The sequence below is a fragment of the Heliconius melpomene genome, chromosome 20 (genome assembly GCF_056956725.1).
Source record: "Heliconius melpomene rosina isolate 202511_hmr_F chromosome 20, ASM5695672v1, whole genome shotgun sequence".
NCBI lineage: Eukaryota > Metazoa > Arthropoda > Insecta > Lepidoptera > Nymphalidae > Heliconius > Heliconius melpomene.
Window position 1 is genome coordinate 1,068,837 of NC_140408.1, and position 18,112 is coordinate 1,086,948.

At 29.6% G+C, this 18,112-nt stretch overlaps 5 protein-coding genes across 5 annotated transcripts; 2 read left to right on the plus strand and 3 right to left on the minus strand.

Annotated features, from left to right (window-relative positions):
• Nucleotides 1-308: 308 nt before the first annotated feature.
• Nucleotides 309-3,109, minus strand: LOC146527433 (cytochrome b5 domain-containing protein 1). Its single transcript, XM_085204893.1, has 4 exons — nt 2,173-3,109; nt 1,660-1,915; nt 1,212-1,457; nt 309-789 (listed from the first exon to the last, which is right to left on the minus strand). Exons 2-4 carry the CDS (start codon nt 1,907-1,909, stop codon nt 731-733), a joined length of 555 nt encoding a protein of 184 aa, XP_085061019.1. The 5' UTR covers nt 1,910-1,915; nt 2,173-3,109; the 3' UTR covers nt 309-730.
• Nucleotides 3,110-3,250: 141 nt separating this feature from the next.
• On the minus strand, nt 3,251-7,060 carry LOC146527434 (RWD domain-containing protein 4). The gene is made up of 5 exons (XM_085204892.1): nt 6,873-7,060; nt 6,528-6,657; nt 5,543-5,646; nt 4,403-4,583; nt 3,251-3,463 (listed from the first exon to the last, which is right to left on the minus strand). The coding sequence occupies exons 2-5, from the start codon at nt 6,633-6,635 to the stop codon at nt 3,299-3,301; spliced, it is 558 nt and encodes a 185-aa protein (XP_085061018.1). The 5' UTR covers nt 6,636-6,657; nt 6,873-7,060; the 3' UTR covers nt 3,251-3,298.
• A 347-nt stretch (nt 7,061-7,407) lies between these two features.
• Nucleotides 7,408-9,351, plus strand: LOC146527435 (aurora kinase A-B-like). Its single transcript, XM_085204889.1, has one exon. It carries the CDS (start codon nt 7,702-7,704, stop codon nt 8,566-8,568), a length of 867 nt encoding a protein of 288 aa, XP_085061015.1. The 5' UTR covers nt 7,408-7,701; the 3' UTR covers nt 8,569-9,351.
• On the minus strand, nt 9,352-13,184 carry LOC146527436 (ionotropic receptor coreceptor Ir76b-like). Its single transcript, XM_085204341.1, has 7 exons — nt 13,141-13,184; nt 12,722-12,974; nt 12,359-12,507; nt 11,714-12,083; nt 11,011-11,297; nt 10,540-10,676; nt 9,352-10,223 (listed from the first exon to the last, which is right to left on the minus strand). The coding sequence occupies exons 1-7, from the start codon at nt 13,182-13,184 to the stop codon at nt 9,352-9,354; spliced, it is 2,112 nt and encodes a 703-aa protein (XP_085060467.1).
• Nucleotides 13,185-15,922: 2,738 nt separating this feature from the next.
• LOC146527437 (uncharacterized) lies at nt 15,923-17,703 on the plus strand. The gene has a single exon (XM_085204888.1). It carries the CDS (start codon nt 16,058-16,060, stop codon nt 17,039-17,041), a length of 984 nt encoding a protein of 327 aa, XP_085061014.1. The 5' UTR covers nt 15,923-16,057; the 3' UTR covers nt 17,042-17,703.
• Nucleotides 17,704-18,112: the final 409 nt, after the last annotated feature.

An 18,112-nucleotide genomic window follows, 5' to 3' on the forward strand; every position in this document is an offset into this window, starting at 1 on the left:
TAATCTATAAAAGCGAACAAGAAAATTTCGTTAATGGTATGGGAGCCTCCTTAAATATTTATTCTATTCAGCTTTTTAGGAGGTACTTGTGGCAACAGAAATACCTCTGATAAAATTTCACTTGTCTGTCAAAACGGACAAACAGACAAACTCTTGACAAAATTTCAATAAACGAAATGAAATTATAAAACTTCATAGAGGCTGAGCATATAAAATTTAAAACAGCGTACAATGACTTTTGACCTCGAACATCGGAATCTTTAGGCGGAACGATCCTTTTAATTTTAATAGAAAAACTTACGTTATAAGAAATAATGAATACGGAAGCGTTTCAAAGAAATGTAATAAATAATTATGTATTTACAAAATACAGATAATTTATTTCATTTATTATGTAAATATTAATGCATAAAGTATAATTTAGAAAATCATTATTTCTAGCTCCAGTATTTAATATGAAATAACATTTAAGATAGCAATTAATTAGTTATATATTTATTGTAAGAAAGATTCAGATTTATTGTAAGGAAGATCCATGGGCGATCTTAATATGGGGATATTTCCAGTGAGGGCCTTGACTTAGCTTTGAATTGATCTTTTCATTTTTTTCCTTCAATAGATTCCTTTTTAATTTTTTCTTTGTATTAATTCCGGGATGACCGCCAGAGTTTTTTTAGATAACCCTCGGACCCGCCATTCCTACACCCTCGATTAGCACTCAAATAAGCATTTATTTGGGTCGATCTCGAATACACTCTCGATCTAAACAGTGGCAAATTTTTGGAGGATCTAGAAAAATGGAAAAATATTACTTATGTTAAAAAAAGCTCATTATTATTTATTTTATATAAACTCTATCAAGACATTAAATTTTCAGATATATTTAAAAGTTTATACAATATTAGTTATACGTTATTTGTTTCATGATTATGTTATCTTTTTCTTTTTGTATGGCAGTTCTATTAAATAATATAATGTAAATGTGAACTTCAATTCAAAACTATTGTATAAAAATACTGTCACACGTTAAAAAAATATTATTTCTTTATTTATTCATTATTTTGTTTATTTTTTCTTTTATTATGTTCTTAGAGAGAATCTAGTTTCAAATATTTGTTTTTTCCCTGCCATTGACTATAATATTAATAAAATAGGCATATGTTAACAACAGATTTTTATCTATATGTACAGTAGCTTTATAGAAAACTAACCTTCAGTCAAATCATCATTATAATATAACAAAAGATCTGGAATATAGAAGTTCTCGGGCAACGCGACATCATTGAAAATCTCCCTTTCATCTTTAACGCCGTTTTGTTCTAAAGTCTTGTTGTAGTCTAGGCCTTTTCCAAGATATCTCCAAGTATAAGAGTTCATATGACAGTTATGGGGTAGGTAACGCATCATAATTTGGTAAATCGTTTCTTCAGAACAAACTTCTAGGGTTACACTGGAACCTATTAAAACGCGTTAGTTGTGGATTCGGTCTCCACTCGTGGAAGTGACTTATTTAAATTATGAAATAAAAAGATCTCAGCTCTGGTAGACAGCGCACATTACCGAGTTTCGATTTTCGATGCACAACAAGCAACAAAAAAATATTAACTTTAATAAAAAAATCAAATAATAATTTTTGAAATTTTAATAAAAACATTTAACCTGTCAATGTATTAGTGATTCTAATAGGCCTAGTTTTCTCAGTCACTTTCCCTACAATATTTGAATCGTCCAGCCACCAAGGCTTATCAAGCGGTCGCCATCGAGTCGATGGTACCACAGGTTGTTCATCACCGGGACCGTACCGGTAGTATGGAGTTTGACTTCCGGCTACTGGATGGATGTAGTGCAACCATTCATCTTGCTTGAACCAAGAACTTACGTCCTTACCGGCGTAGGCTAATATTGTCATGGCTAACTGTAGGTGAAAAACATTTTTTTTAAATAATAGAAGTTATTATTTCTGTTTCCGGGTTTTGTAAGAATATTAAAAACAAAATAAAGCATTACATTTGGAATTCGTTATTTTAAAATAAATTTCAATATCATCATAAAAAAATATAGTATTTCCATTTCTTTCTACCATTCATAACTAAAAAGGCACTAGAATAATTGAAGAAAAAATAAAATATGTATTTCACTTAAATGTATTATAAAAATTTCAAATATGCTCACTCGCTTTCTGTCGCAGTAGGAAAATCCATATTTAAAACAATTACATCTTTCAACACATTCGTTGCCACAAAACCAGTTATTTATGGGACAAGAACAACTCTTGAAGCATTTGCAAACTTTAAACTGTTGTTCTAACCAAGAAGTAAGATTTCGTACTACGCCGTTTAGTGATACCTATAATATAAATGATTGTAAGCATTTATCAAAAACAGTAAAACTTATATATTATAGAAAATTAGAGACATTCAACGTGTTGACATGTTACTCTCTTAGGTCCCAGGATAGGAAGAATTAAGAAAAATGTCATGTCCAACTGCAATTTATATTCCATTAAGGAATATATATTTTAATTTAGGTTTTAAAATATTATAAAGACTCGAATAATAAATATACTAAAAATATTTTATTAAGTGACATCTACATACATTTCAAACATATTTTAAAGTAAAAAAAAATCAGGAGGCTTAGTATTAAACGCAATCGTTGGTCTTTAGAACAAATATCTCAGGCTAATATAAATGTTTATATAAAAATTACCCAGCAATCATTTGCTTTATTGTGCACAGAAACTTCTGCCGGTGTGTACCATTCTTGTTTCGTGTAAATCATTATGACAAAAAATAGACTTAATATATCCTAAAATTTCAAAATTAGCGCTCATCAAAAAATACCCTAAAATGTCAATAGTCAATTATTATACTTGTTCACGTCACGCAGATTAAAAAAAATACCATAACTAATTCATGCTAATAATGCATCAGGCGCGTCATACATAATTTTCTTAAAACAGATTTTTTATTAAAATGCATTATTTTTTAGATCAATAATAGCGTATTTCGATTTAAATTAATAGCGAAATGGGTAGTTACAAACTAATTACAACAATATTTTTTGTTGCTGTCATCGTGTGTACCAATGAATTCACAAATCAAACGCCATAAAAAACCTGTTTAATAATCTCAAATTATTTTTTTATCTACGTATATAATATTTATATAGATAAAAAATCTATGTAGAAAAATATTTTTATTGTCATAACATAAATAAAATTGGGGAAAAATAAAAAATTCACAAGTAAATAATAATCATATTTGAAATTGAATTTTTTATAATATTAAAATTAGTGTCAAGACGGCTGATGGGGCGCTTGAGATAAATGCTTCACAATGTCTACCCAGTCCCAGCCGCGAGGCTTCTCCCCCGCTCGACCTATCTCCGCTCTGTCCCACGCTCGTCTCTTTTGTGCTTTGCTTAATTGTTCTTTTTTCTCTGGTTTTTTCGTTGTTTCAGTCTGAAATATCATTGGTAGTTATTTATAATGACTAATTAGGGACTATAATAAATATGTTTCTAATATTTATATATTTATATGCATAAAACAAATTGAAAAATATAATAGCATTAATGAAAAATAATTCTGTTATAATTTCTTATCCATTAGGCTAAACTTTATCTGACAACATATCTGATATTTTAAAATAAATTTTCAAATAGATCAGTATTAACTATTATTTTTAAATTAAATATGACTAACCAAATAAATTAGTACAAATCTAGAGAAAGAGTACTAGAAAAAACATCAAACAAAATGTTGACATTTCCATCTAAAGAAAAAATATTTAACACTGAATAGGGACGAATACGTATAATGTATAAACATGCATAAATACGCCCTTGACTAGTATTTGTGTCTAAAACTATCTAAGTCTAAGAGCGTTGATTTTTTTATACCTTCAGTCTATATTCTACATGCATGTATAGCACAGCAGACAGTGTGAACATCGTGTCAAGACTCTCCATTCTGCATTTGCCGCCAGAATCAAGATATTGCGTATTTAGTGGCGTAACTCAATGCCACACTTTGTATTACCAGAGTAAAAAAGGAAAATATGTCATTCCCCTGAGTAGGAATTGTACCCACAACCATATTATTTACAATCATATGTTATGTTTATTTCTAAGGGGGTAGCTACATATAAATATACTTTTTTATTTTTTTTAGCTTTAAGCTGTTTCCCACACATAGCAGGGTAGACCGAGTGAACTTAGTGCTAAAACACTCCGTTCCCATTAGGACACCTCTGTTCCCGACTTCCCGCCGAATTCTGAAGGCATAGCTTGTGGTGTAGGGAAACTCAAGGCTGCATTTTGGCTCGTTACCAGAGCGAGGTTCCAAGATTCCCTTTGCCTACCCCTCTTTGTGCAGAATTAAAATATGTATGTAGTTTACCTGTTCAGTAATAGCAATCTTCTCAACTCTAGCAACAACTGCTTCTTCTGTTTGTTCGGCTAATATCTCAGAAACTCTCTCTTTAAGGCATTCGAATAATGTATATGTCATTGCACACCCCACCCATTGTTCAGCTTCTGCATTAACTATGGATAATATTTTCTCCTTTACCGCAGGTAATCTGGAAATGGTATAATAAATATATTTTTGTAATATATGTATGTTAGCAATATATATTCGCATTCGTAATTGCGGAATTTCCACATCGATTTTAAGCATTTTTTCTCATTTGTGATATTACATGTAAAGATGTAAGATCACATGTGTGGATTTGAAATCACATGTTTGTAGGTGTGATCACCATGTGTGGATTTGAAATCACATGTTTGCACACAGCAGGGTAGGCAGAGAGAACCTCTTGTCAAGACACTCCGTTCCCCCACTTCCTGCCGAATTCTGGAGGCATTGTGTGTTGAGCCTCTTTTTTTTCTTCATTGCAAGAAAATTCGGCAACAGCGCTTTCTTTTCTCAAATAAAATGTGTGAGCAGAGTCTAGAAGTGGGCAGCAACCTCTTTTACTGTAGAATATATATGTCTGTTAGACTGAACACAAAATGAACCATCCAATGACAAGAAAGAAAAAAATCAACAGATAATATGTCAGTCTTCTGATATTCAGGAATCTTTTTAATTTCTAGGAGGTAGCAAAAATAAATTTCTCCGCAAATTTATGTTGCTTTCCAACACACAGTTTTTTTTTTACTTTAAACTATATCCTGCACATAGAAGGGCAGGCATATTAATATTATCCATCGAATAATATACTCGTAGTTTGATAAGTTTCATTAACTTATTAGAGATCCACCTGTACCACTTAAATTTACTATTATTTTGTAGGCAAACTATACAAATTCTTCACATAAATTGTAGACATAAATATAATTTTATTCTAATGTATAAGTTTGATCTAAATCTATTCAGTAAACATCTATCCATCCTCACAAACTTAAGTTAACTACTACTACTTAACACAAGTATAATTATAATTAGGATTTTCATTTTCATGTTCTGGTAGACAAAGAGGAAAAAGTTGAGTTTTGTCAGTCATCATGTATTTTTAATAATAAAATAAATACTTACAAACTCTGATTGTAGAATATTTCAAGATTAATATTAGGTTTCTCAGTAGGATAAGTGGGTCCCCATACTATTTCTAATATGAATGACTTGTCTCCATCTTCATACTGTAATTGTAATAAATTGGTGGATTAATTAAAAAAATATATACATATAACATAATTAATATATTTAAATTTGTAATAATATATTATTATTTATTTTGCTTATTTTATTTTGAAAGAAATCTAAATAAATTAAAATTGTTAAAAAAAGCCAATGGTAAAACATGTTTAGACTGACAATGCAAATGCAACTTTGCCTGCTTAAACTTATTGTGATAATATAGTCAATATAAATTGTAGCTTGTGTGTATATGTCTGTTGTATAAACAATATTACTGAAACATTCTATCAATATTTGTTTAGTAGTTTATGTGTGAAATTACAACAAATACAAACTTTCCATCTTCCCATGCTCACAAACTTTCCCATTTATTATATATATATATATATATATATATATATATATAATATATATAATATATATATATATATATATATATATATATATATATAATACATATATAGATAAATAGAAGTGAAATTTAAATAATTTAGTTTTGAGAATATTATAATTTCAATTTGAAATTGGGTTTTTTAAAGCACATCATGGCACAACAATAAAATGTTATTATATTTTCTACATAAAATGTTTATTAAATATAATAAAATATGATACCTCTTGCCACATCATCATTATTATGAATAATCGTTGTTGCAGAGATTTATAAAAACTCTTTACAGAGATGGAAACAATATAATATGAATCTCAATGAAGCATGATAAAATCAAAATCATTAGTCTTTCTAATGAAAGGGACATTTTATTAAATTTCTGAAAATCAAGATATTTCAACTATATCTAACTATGCTACATTCAAATGTAAAAATATTTTTAAACATTATTGATACTTAAAATTTTGACAATGTTAGTCATAAAATACTTACTTTATAATGATAAGTTGTTGCATTCACTTGTTTAAAATTCTCATCGCCTTCATATATAGATTTGAGAACTTCTATTTCTTCTGCTTGTTGCTCTGCATCATCAGACATTTTCAGTATATATAGTGAGATCCTGTAATTATATTAAATATACATTTTATAAGAAGATTGTGTTTCTTACTTAACCTCAAAATGATTGTTTAGTAAAAACTATAAAATAAAATTAAAGAATTATAACATAATATATAGTAAAAATTTACTAATGGTTTGATAATAAAAAAAAATGTTTGTATATTAAATTCTAATAAACGCACTATGACAAATTAAATATAATACATAATCACTCACCGTTTCAGTCAATAAACTATATTTAAGAATATTAATACATTCAGCACCGTGTTTCTAGTTTGTCGAAAATAAATATCAGTGTAAAATAATGCTGTTAAAAAAACAATTAAATGATTTCTTTTCTTTGACTCAATAACCCATGATAGCTAAAAGCTATAACAAAATTGTCAATAAGTAAAACAGCTGGAAAATGTCTTGTTGACATAAAAATATGATGCCTGTAGAAAAAATATTAACAAGTGAAAATTTAAGTTTACTAGCTTATTGAAGTTTAATAATTGAACTGTTTATTAATATAATGATAAATACAGGAGCAATTATGTTATCTCTGTTTTGTTGAAATATACTTTTAGAAAAATAATCATAACCATAATTTATTGGTAAAAACAATAACAAGTCAAGCAATACACAGAAAAAACATCCAAGTAATTTTCATTGCACAGTATAATATAAAAATATTTATATTAATTTAATTATACCTATAATTATTAAGAATTGTTTAAGTTAATTGGCGGGATTATATGGCAACAAAATAATTTATTGTCAACTTACTGAAGTGTAATTTCCAAAAGACGTTATTAGAAACTTTGAATTTCGCGAGCTATCGTTTGCTTTGTAAAATAAAGAAAAAAGACAACTTTCAATTATAACTGTATAAATTACTTACATACATTAAATACTTACACGTGATTGTAAAGAAAATCGATCTCCTATCGCTGAGAGATCAGCTTGTGCTTGTTCTTCAAAAACACCAGCTGATATCTTTAAGCCTACAATACCCATGAATCGGCCTCTACACGACAATTATAAAAATAACGATTAAGAAAATATGGCAAAACCTGACTTGATGAGCAAAAATGATAATAAGAAAATATGGGCAAAAACTGACTTCGAGTTAGGACCTGCACTCGGTAAGGGAAAGTTTGGCAATGTGTACTTAGCTAGAGAGAAAGAATCGCACTATGTGGTAGCATTAAAAGTGTTATTTAAAAATCAAATATTAGATTCTGAATTAGAGTATCAAGTGAGACGCGAGGTTGAAATTCAGTGCAGGTTAAGACACCCTAACATTCTACGCATGTATGGTTACTTTCATGACGAGAAAAGGATATATTTAATACTAGAGTACGCTAAGCACGGTGCTCTATATAAACTACTTAAGGAACGCGGGCGATTCGACGAGAAAACAGCCGCTATCTACATGCGCGATCTAACAAAAGCTCTACTATACTGTCACGCTAAGAAAATAATTCATCGAGATATTAAACCTGAAAACTTGTTACTTGGTCACAATTATGAATTAAAAATAGCAGATTTTGGTTGGTCTGTGCATTCACCGTCGTCACGACGAATGACTCTTTGTGGTACATTAGATTATTTATCTCCAGAGATGATTGAAGGAAAACCTCATAACTATGCTATTGATATATGGAGCTTGGGAGTACTGTGCTACGAATTACTTGTAGGCCTGCCACCCTTTGATGCAAAAGATTCACAACAAACATTTAGGAAAATTAGATATGTAATACTAAAATATCCAGATTTTGTTTCTGAGAAGGCAAAAGACTTGATGGGAAAGCTCTTAGTTGTAAACCCAGAACAAAGATTGCCATTAGCAAATGTATTATGTCATCCTTGGATTATTGAGAATGCTCCAGAAGATGTACCTCCACCTATTTTTAATGCTGAAAAATGATTTAGGTTTCATTTGTATGTGTTTCTTTTATTTATGTTATTTTCTATCTATTTTTTCTGTCATGGGTTTCTTTGATTTATGTTATTTCTATCTATTTTTTCTGTCATGTGTTTCTTTGATTTATGTTATTTCTATCTATTTTTTGAATTATGGAATTTGAATTATTTTAATTATTATTATTTAATTATGGTAGCAATTTATGCAAAGAAATCAAATTAATTAATGTTTATTTTATAAATAATGATATACAAAAGTCACAAAATATATGAATTATTTCATTATGATTATGTATTTATTTGTAATAGAGGTTTTAAATTTATAAAGTAAATGCTGAAATAATTAGACTTCTTAAAATTTATTTAAGTGCAATGGAATGTCACTAATCCTATTGAAAAGCAGAAGGTGCCAAATAACAATAACTTTAGTATGATTTTAAGTTATTAGTATTAAAATGCTATTTAAGGTGTATGTTGTGCAAATTGTAGTCTTTGTTTAAAAATATATTTTTTCTAATGTTCTTAAGATTTATATGTAAAATTATTTTCACTAATTATTTGTATGATCTGGGAAATAAAACATTTTAATTCTTTTTTATTGACATTTAGATGTTTCAATCTATGGAATTACTGGACTTGTGATATTTTACTGTATATAAAAACTGTAATATTAGGACTTGTGCTCAATTATGTGCTATTAAAAAAATATCACAACTAACTATAGTTAACCAAGACTAGATACTTAAATTTTGTAGACTGTAAATAATCAATAAATATTTTATTGTCACTAAGTCTTTTTATTTTTATTCTTATAATATATGTCTAAGGCGTATTTATCAAAATTTGGATCTTTCATTACTATGTAGTGCCAGTGTAGCCATTCTCCGAAGAGGCAAAATAAGCTTATTGTATAGCCTATAGCAAGTGCAATGAAAGCACAATAAAGTTTTTTCAAGTTTATCAGAGCTTTGACCTCCTCTTCGGTAGTGTCCATAGATCTAATTCTATACATTGCGTCGTTCAACCATTTTTCAACTAAACCAACTTCGACTATTTTCCTTATATAAACATCAGCTAGCGGCTTTAAGGGCGAATTCTTATGAAAACCGATAGAAATAGGTATATTTACAACACAATCTGTCATTATGTGTAAATTTCTTTCATTTGAATTGTAACTAAAACTTGCATTTATTGTAGAATTATTAAAATTCATATCATTTTTACGTTTCACACTTAAATATTTCAAGTAATCTGAGCTATCATAATATGCGAAGACACCTTTCGCAACTTTGCGTGCAGCTTCATCCGGGTCGTTGACTTCCACAAACATTTTCGCTATATCCTGCCCTATTTCATCCAAGGACTGTTGAAAAAACACTTTAGTTTCTTCACCCCACCCTCCACACGCTATTTTACTATCGACTAGCTCTTTTAACGTATTAATAGTGACTCTAGGAGCTGGGTTGGCTAAAATGGCTGTCATACTAGCTCTGTAAGAGACCACTAGAAGTATGCAGTACAGCCAGTACCACCCGGTCAATAGCCGTATCGACCAGCCAGTAGGTAGCTTGGGTAATGATACGACAAGTAACATTCCATAGGTATACAGTATACTGTTAGTTATTTCGCCAAATAAATATAAGCCGACTGGTTTTGCATCTGAAAAGTAAATATTGATTTAGTTTGTTCCTGTGTTGATTTTAAGTGTTAAGTTGAGGTTATTGTAGTGTGAGCTTTAAGTTAGTAAGGTTTCTTTTAAAGCAATGCATCTATTATATTATATTTCGAAAGGTAGGACATAGTAATATCTAAAGAATTTACTAAGTACCCTACATAATTTTTATCCGCAAATAGAAATAAATATATTTATTTATTAAACAGTATTTTATAGATACTACTTAACCTACTGTTTCATAGATTTTAATCTTAAATGATGTAGCAAGATCTTGTTTTGTTTCTGTAATAAAAAACATACCGTAATGTATTTTTTGTTTCTTGACATGAACGCTGTCCGCTCTGTAATCTAAAAGGTTAATGTAATACATGGCGAGCCCATAAAATATGGACCCAGTTACGAATAGCACCATCAATACAGCTATCCACATATATAGGCTGAAAATTATATGTAGATATATAAGCATAAATTATTCTTTTATTATTACTATAAAATAAGTAGGTATAATAATGTATAATAGTTATATTTGGCTTTCGTTGGACAATTGCTAAAATGCTATTAATGGTTTTTTTTGAGATTTTGAAAGTGTTATTCCAAACTCAGGAAAGTAAAATACCTTTTTAGTAAACATAACAAAAAATTACGTAGCGGAATTTGAAACCGCGCCTTATATTAAATTCTGCTACTTTCATGATTTTATATATTATCTAATAAAGTATTTAACATATGTAAAGACAACAAATATACCAGCACTAATATCTAAATACCTACGTGAAAGGCAAAATCAATGTTTTCCAAGAATTATCACTCAACGCTTCCGGTGTCAGGAAAGTCCAACACTGTGTTGTGTAAGGGATACTTAAATCAGTCAGTTCCAAATGATTAGGCGTGTATTGCAAGTTGCCTAGCGCCATATCTGCTTTACCGTGGACCATCTCACCGAGGAGGCCGGAGTAGGAGCCGTTGCTGAGTTTTTGACCCCATTTGAAATTATCAGGGTCGATAGATTGATACAATTTGGGTTGGAATCTCATTTTCTGGGCCAGTGTGTTGAGGATCTGGATATTGTCACGAAAAAAGGAAGAAAATGTATCAATGAAATTTATTGTAAAAAAGAATACTACAGTATATAGAACTTATGCGCGACCATGCGTGTTTTTTATAAAATATTTTTTTTTGTGGCAAAAACGCCAGAATTATTGGATCTCATATGAAGTAACCTGTTTTATGTTTGATTTACTAAACATAGATCTGTTTAATTAACAGATATACATGATTTTAAGCTCGAGCCAACAAAATTATAATCTATTTATGATTGCTGTTGCAATAATATCAACTCCTGCTATACCTAGTAATAATTTGAATATATTAATATATCTAAATCTCAATAATTCTTAAGGTAGTAGATCATTGAAACCTTATAACGTCAAAAAGAATGCCCTTTCTTAGTCCTTCGAGCCTTTCTTCAACTCACCTCTATCTCAACACCCCCCACTTTATTACTAGACTTCATAATAACAACAGATGGCAAATGATCAAAATACACTACATTCAACAATTCCCCATTAAGATCACCAGTTTTATCAGCGAACAGATCTCTTCCATAGTGTAATTTCCCATTCTTCCAAATATCTACGCGTCGCGATATAAAAATTCCTTTAATTGGATTTGGGAAAGGTACTGTTGAAAGTTCGAACCAAGCTTCGCTTTTAGATGAAACTTTTCTATGATATTTAATGAAAACAACGTTGACTATACGTTTCCAAATGAAATGTAGATTACTGTGAAATAGTCTTACGTCGTGAAGCATTATGTATTTAGCTCTGGTGTCTAGAACACGATATCTGAAATAAAATAAATTAATAATTTGTTGGACTCGCCCACCGAAGGTTCCGTATCAATTTCAGGATCGTAAGTCAACGGCTTGCAAGCGTAAACACTCGTTCTAAGAGACCGTAGATCTGAACATTTGATATTAATATCAGCTTGATATCTCCACGCAATCTCAAATAGTCTTGACATATTGACGAACAAACAACAAAGTGAACATATAAGACAATAGTGAACAAATAAGCAAATATCTAAAATATAGCTAAAATACTAATGTATAGAATATTACCTGTCACCAAATTTCAGAAGTCTAGTCAACTGCAAGCCATTCGCCATCAATATAGCATATACGTTACACCCATCGTGCCTCGCTTGTCGCAATGGTTCTAATGTGTTGTAATTCGGAGATAATAAGTCTTCGTAGTCTTCTACTACAATCTAAAGATATCGAAATAAATTGGCTTTTAATAATTAATAAATAAAAAAAAACTTTTAAAAATTTACCGCCACTTAACACAAAATGCCTTCAGAGTTCACTGGAAAGTGGAGATGGAAATGTTTTAATATATATAGTGTCTTAACACTAGTTTGCCAGAGTCCCTCTGTCTACACTGCTATGTGGGATACAGCGTGAACTTTAAAAAATACTTACCATAATGTACGGAACGTCCAAAGTACGTATAAACAAAGCTCCTTCAAATACATTCAAATATACATCATCGCATATAATCGTTAAACATGTAACCGCATCGTTTCTGGCCAAGCCGTTTAATATATCTATGAGAAGGACTTCCAAGTCCTTGTGAATTTGTAAATCTTCAACTATAGCGCCTACATCGCCTTTGACCGTAGAAGATCTGATAACAATTAATTCATATGTTAAATATATCACAAGTTTCGTTTTGCTGAAATCTACTTAGGACTTGTATTGAATCTATTGAAGTAAGAATCTTCGAAATCGGTCAACCCTGCCTGCTCTCAACACCACATATGTACAAATATAGATAACAAAATAAATATAACTAATAATAAATAATGATGTTTTCATTATTTATTATTAGTTATATGTACCCTCCTTTACGTTGTGCAGTCGGGTAGTAAGATGATGTGATCATTTTTTAAAATTAAAAAACATTATTGCATAATCATAAAAAGAAAGCTAAAATGGATTTAAAAAAAAAGCTAAACTTTTATTTTTTATTATTAAATAACGCTAGTTCATTCTATATATTTTATGTGCAATAAAAAAACATTAATATTAAAAAAGACTTACAATACAATTGTTATAAGTATAACAAGTTTAACTAAAGCTCCTGCCATTTCGAACCAAGTTTAACAACACCAGAGTAAAACGAAAGACTAATAGACATTTAAGGGTGAATGATTGACATTGCTTATTTAGTATGTAAATTGATTGTTTTCTTTTAAAGATGCTTGAAAATAAAATATTAATTAAAAACAACTTTTCTATTCAAAAGGTCAGTTATTCTATCCAGTCCCTGGATTTTTTTTCATGGTGTTATGTATTTTACAAACCAAGTCCTTTATTTTCAGTAGATGCGTTGTGCAAAATTTTGTTGTCCGCCATTTTGGATTAACAACAATATTGATTATATGTAATTTCACTGTCATCAGAATTGAACTCGTATTCCAAACTTTAGCTCAATCGGATACTGGGAAGCGGGTGGGTCAACTTGAGCTTGCAACATTTTACTCAATTAACACGTTATGTTAAATAAAAGCTTGTTAATACAAAAGGAAGCTCCAAGCTTTCGTAACTCGACTTTTATTATTTTACCTGAAAACATAGTACCTCTAGTATACTGAAAATAGAAGACAAACAAAATATAATTACAATTGTCTTAATTGTCATGTTCAATTATTATGTCAGTCATTGGTTGAATTTGAGTTATCTATCTATACTAATATAATAAAGCGGAAGAGTTTGTTTGTTTGTTTGTTTGTTTGTTTGTTTGTTTGTTTGTTTGTTTGTTTGTTTGTTTGAACGCTAAGATCTCTGGATCTACTGGTCTGATTTACTATGTTTTTGTTTTGTATGAAAGCTGCATTCTTCAGAAGTGCTATAGGCTATATAACATTGCATTACACATATATACTAATAAATTAAAATACTTTCTAATTTGACATGCAATTTATTCTGCCATGTTAATAACAACCGTCGTCGCTACGCGACCGCGTTCGTTACCGCGTCATTTTGATATTCATCCTTATATGAAAATAAATATAATAGTCACTTTTAGCATTTCATCTAGATTGAAATTATATTTCTATAGAAATTATATTCTTATATTTCAAGCAGGCGTAGCCGCGTCCGGGTCCGCTAGTACTAATATAATAAAGCGAAAGAGTTTGTTTGTTTGTTTGTTTGTTTGTTTGTTTGTTTGAACGCTAAGATCTTTGGATCTACTGGTCCGATTTATTATGTTTTTGTTTTGTATGAAAGCTGCATTCTTCAGTAGTGCTATAGGCTATATAACATTACATTACACATACATACTAATAAATTAAAGTACTTTCTAATTTGACATGCAATTTATTCTGCCATGTTAATAACAACCGTCGTTGCTAAGCACCGATTTGCAAAGTTTCTTTGTTGTTTTAAGAAAATGTCACCCAAAATGAACTTATATTTTGATATTCATCCTTATAAAAATTAATATATTATATAAAATTTAATAAATATTATTATAGTTCAAGCAGGCGTAGCCGCGTCCGGGTCCACTAGTATTATCATAAAGTCACTTTCCCCACGAAGTCCATCTTATCATGAGACAATTTAAAAAAATCTCTTAAATTACAATAAAAATGCAGAAATACATGTATAAAATTCAAATAAATTCAATAACACAATAATCAAGTACAACTGTATCTTATAGGTTAACAAATGTATAAATTATATATTTTTTGCAGATTATGATCTATTTAACTTATAAAAATTAAAATTGTTATTGTTTTTAACATATAAGTAAGGGCAAGTTTGTCTTGTAGCAATATTGTAATCTTTAGCAGTTTATTTTAATTGTTTTGCAGAAATACTATTTGTGTAAATATAATTAAAACAAATGTTTATAAGCAATAAAGAAAATGTAAGGTGTTTATTAGTTTTATTTCTGCATTCATTTTTTATTATTGTACCATAAATTAGTCAGACTCTTTCAAAATCATTTGGAAGTATTATTACATAATTTAAATAATATTACTTCCAAATGATTTTGAAAGACTCATATTTCTGGCTTTTGAATAAAAATCGATTTAAAGCCAAATTTTAAATTTCCCGCAAATTGTGTTTTGTTGGCACCTCAAGACATGGCACCAGCATCGTTTTGTCACCCATTTTTTTTAGTATGAAGTGAAGGTGAACATTCTTTGAGTAAATGGTATGGATGGTATGGTTCTTGAAATCTGGCGCTCCGAGCGTGCCAGCTTTGAGTAAATGTGTAACTGTGAACAAAATTGTCAGTAAGAAAACAGCTGAAAATGTCTTGTTGACATAAAAATATGATGCCAGTAGAAAAATTGATTGAAACAATTGAAAATTTAAGTTTACTAGCTTATTGAAGTTTAATAATTGAACTGTTTATTAATATATTGAAAAATTACTAATAACAGGAGTAATTATGTTATCTTTGTTTTGTTGAAATATACTTTTAGAAAAATAAGCATAACCATAATTTATTGGTAAAAACAATTACAAGTCAAGCAAGTCACAGAAAAAACATACAAGTAATTTTCATTGCACAGTATAATATAACAATATTTATATTAATAAAATTATACCTATAATTATTAAGAATTGTTTAAGTTATTTGGCGGGGTTATATGGCAACAAAATAATTTATTGTCAACTTACTGAAGTGTAATTTCCAAAAGACGTTATTCCAAACTTTGAATTTCGCGAGCTATCGTTTGCTTTGTAAAATAAAGAAAAAAGACAACTTTCAATTATAACTGTGTAAAATACGTTACGATGAATAAACCTAAATGTGATTGTAAAGAAAATCGACCTCCTATCGCCGGGAGATCAGCTTGTGCTTGTTCTTCAAAAACACCAGCTGATAGCTTTAAGGTGCCTACGATACCCATGAATCGGCCTCTACACAACAATCATAAAAATAACGATAAGAAACAATGGGCACTAACTGACTTCGATTTAGGACGTCCACTCGGTAAGGGAAAATTTGGCAATGTGTACTTAGCTAGAGAGAAAGAATCGCACTATGTGGTAGCATTAAAAGTGTTATTTAAAAATCAAATATTAGATTCTGAAATAGAGCATCAAGTGAGACGCGAGGTTGAAATTCAGTGCAGGTTAAGACACCCTAACATTCTACGCATGTATGGGTACTTTCATGACGAGAAAAGGATATATTTAATACTAGAGTACGCTAAGCACGGTGCTCTATATAAACTACTTAAGGAACGCGGGCGATTCGACGAAAAAACAGCCGCTATCTACATGCGCGATCTAACAAAAGCTCTACTATACTGTCACTCTAAGAAAGTAATTCATCGAGATATTAAACCTGAAAACTTGTTAATTGGTCACAATTATGAATTAAAAATAGCAGATTTTGGTTGGTCTGTGCATTCACCGTCGTCACGACGAATGACTCTCTGTGGTACATTAGATTATTTATCTCCAGAGATGATTGAAGGAAAACCTCATAACTATGCTATTGATATATGGAGCTTGGGAGTACTGTGCTACGAATTACTTGTAGGACTGCCACCCTTTGATGCAAAAGATTCACAACAAACATATAGGAAAATTAGATATGTAATACTAAAATATCCAGATTTTGTTTCTGAGAAGGCAAAAGACTTGATGGGAAAGCTCTTAGTTGTAAACCCAGAACAAAGATTGCCCTTAGCTAATGTATTACATCATCCTTGGATTATTGAGAATGCTCCGGAAGGTGTACCTCCATCTATTTTTAATGCTGAAAAATGATTTAGGTTTCATTTGTATGTGTTTCTTTTATTTATATTATTTCTATCTATTTTTTCTGTCATGTGTTTCTTGGATTTATGTTATTTCTATCTATTTTTTGAATTATGGAATTGGAATTATTTGAATTATTATTATTTAATTATGGTAGCAATTTATGAAAGAAATCAAATTAATTAATGTTTATTTTATAAATAATCATTCATTTCTTACTTCATTCTTTACTAACTAAAGCATTTCATAAAAAGGAAAGATATACAGGTTTTCTTACAACTTTAATATGATTGTAAGTTATTATTAGTATTAAATTGCTATTTAATATTAAAATAATCCTTAATAGATGTATGTTGTGAAAATTGTAGTCTTTGTTTAAAAATATATTTTTTCTAATGTTCTTAAGATTTATATGTAAAATGATTTTCACTAAATGAATATTTGTATGATCTGGGAAATAAAACATTTTAATTCTTTTTTAATGACATTTAGATGTTTCAATCTATGGAATTACTGGACTTGTGATATTTTGCAGTATATTAAAACTGCAATATTAGGACTTGTGCTCAATTATGTGCTATTAAAAAAAATATCACAACTAACTATAGTTAACCAAGACTAGATACTTAAATTTTGTAGACTGTAAATAATCAATAAATATTTTATTCTTACTAAGTCTTTTTATTTTTATTCTTATAATATATATCTAAGGCATATTTATCAAAATTTGGATCTTTCATTACTATGTAGTGCCAGTGTAGCCATTCTCCGAAGAGGCAAAATAAGCTTATTGTATAGCCTATAGCAAGTGCAATGAAAGCACAATAATGTTTTTTCAAGTTTATCAGAGCTTTGACCTCCTCTTCTGTAGTGTACATAGATCTAATTCTATACATTGCATCGTTCAACCATTTTTCAACTAAACCAACCTCTACTATTCTCCTTATATAAACATCAGCTAGCGGCTTTAAGGGTGAATTCTTATGAAAGCCGATAGAAATAGGTATATTTACAATGCAATCTGTCATTATGTGTAAATTTCTTTCATTTGAATTGTAACTAAAACTTGCATTTATTGTA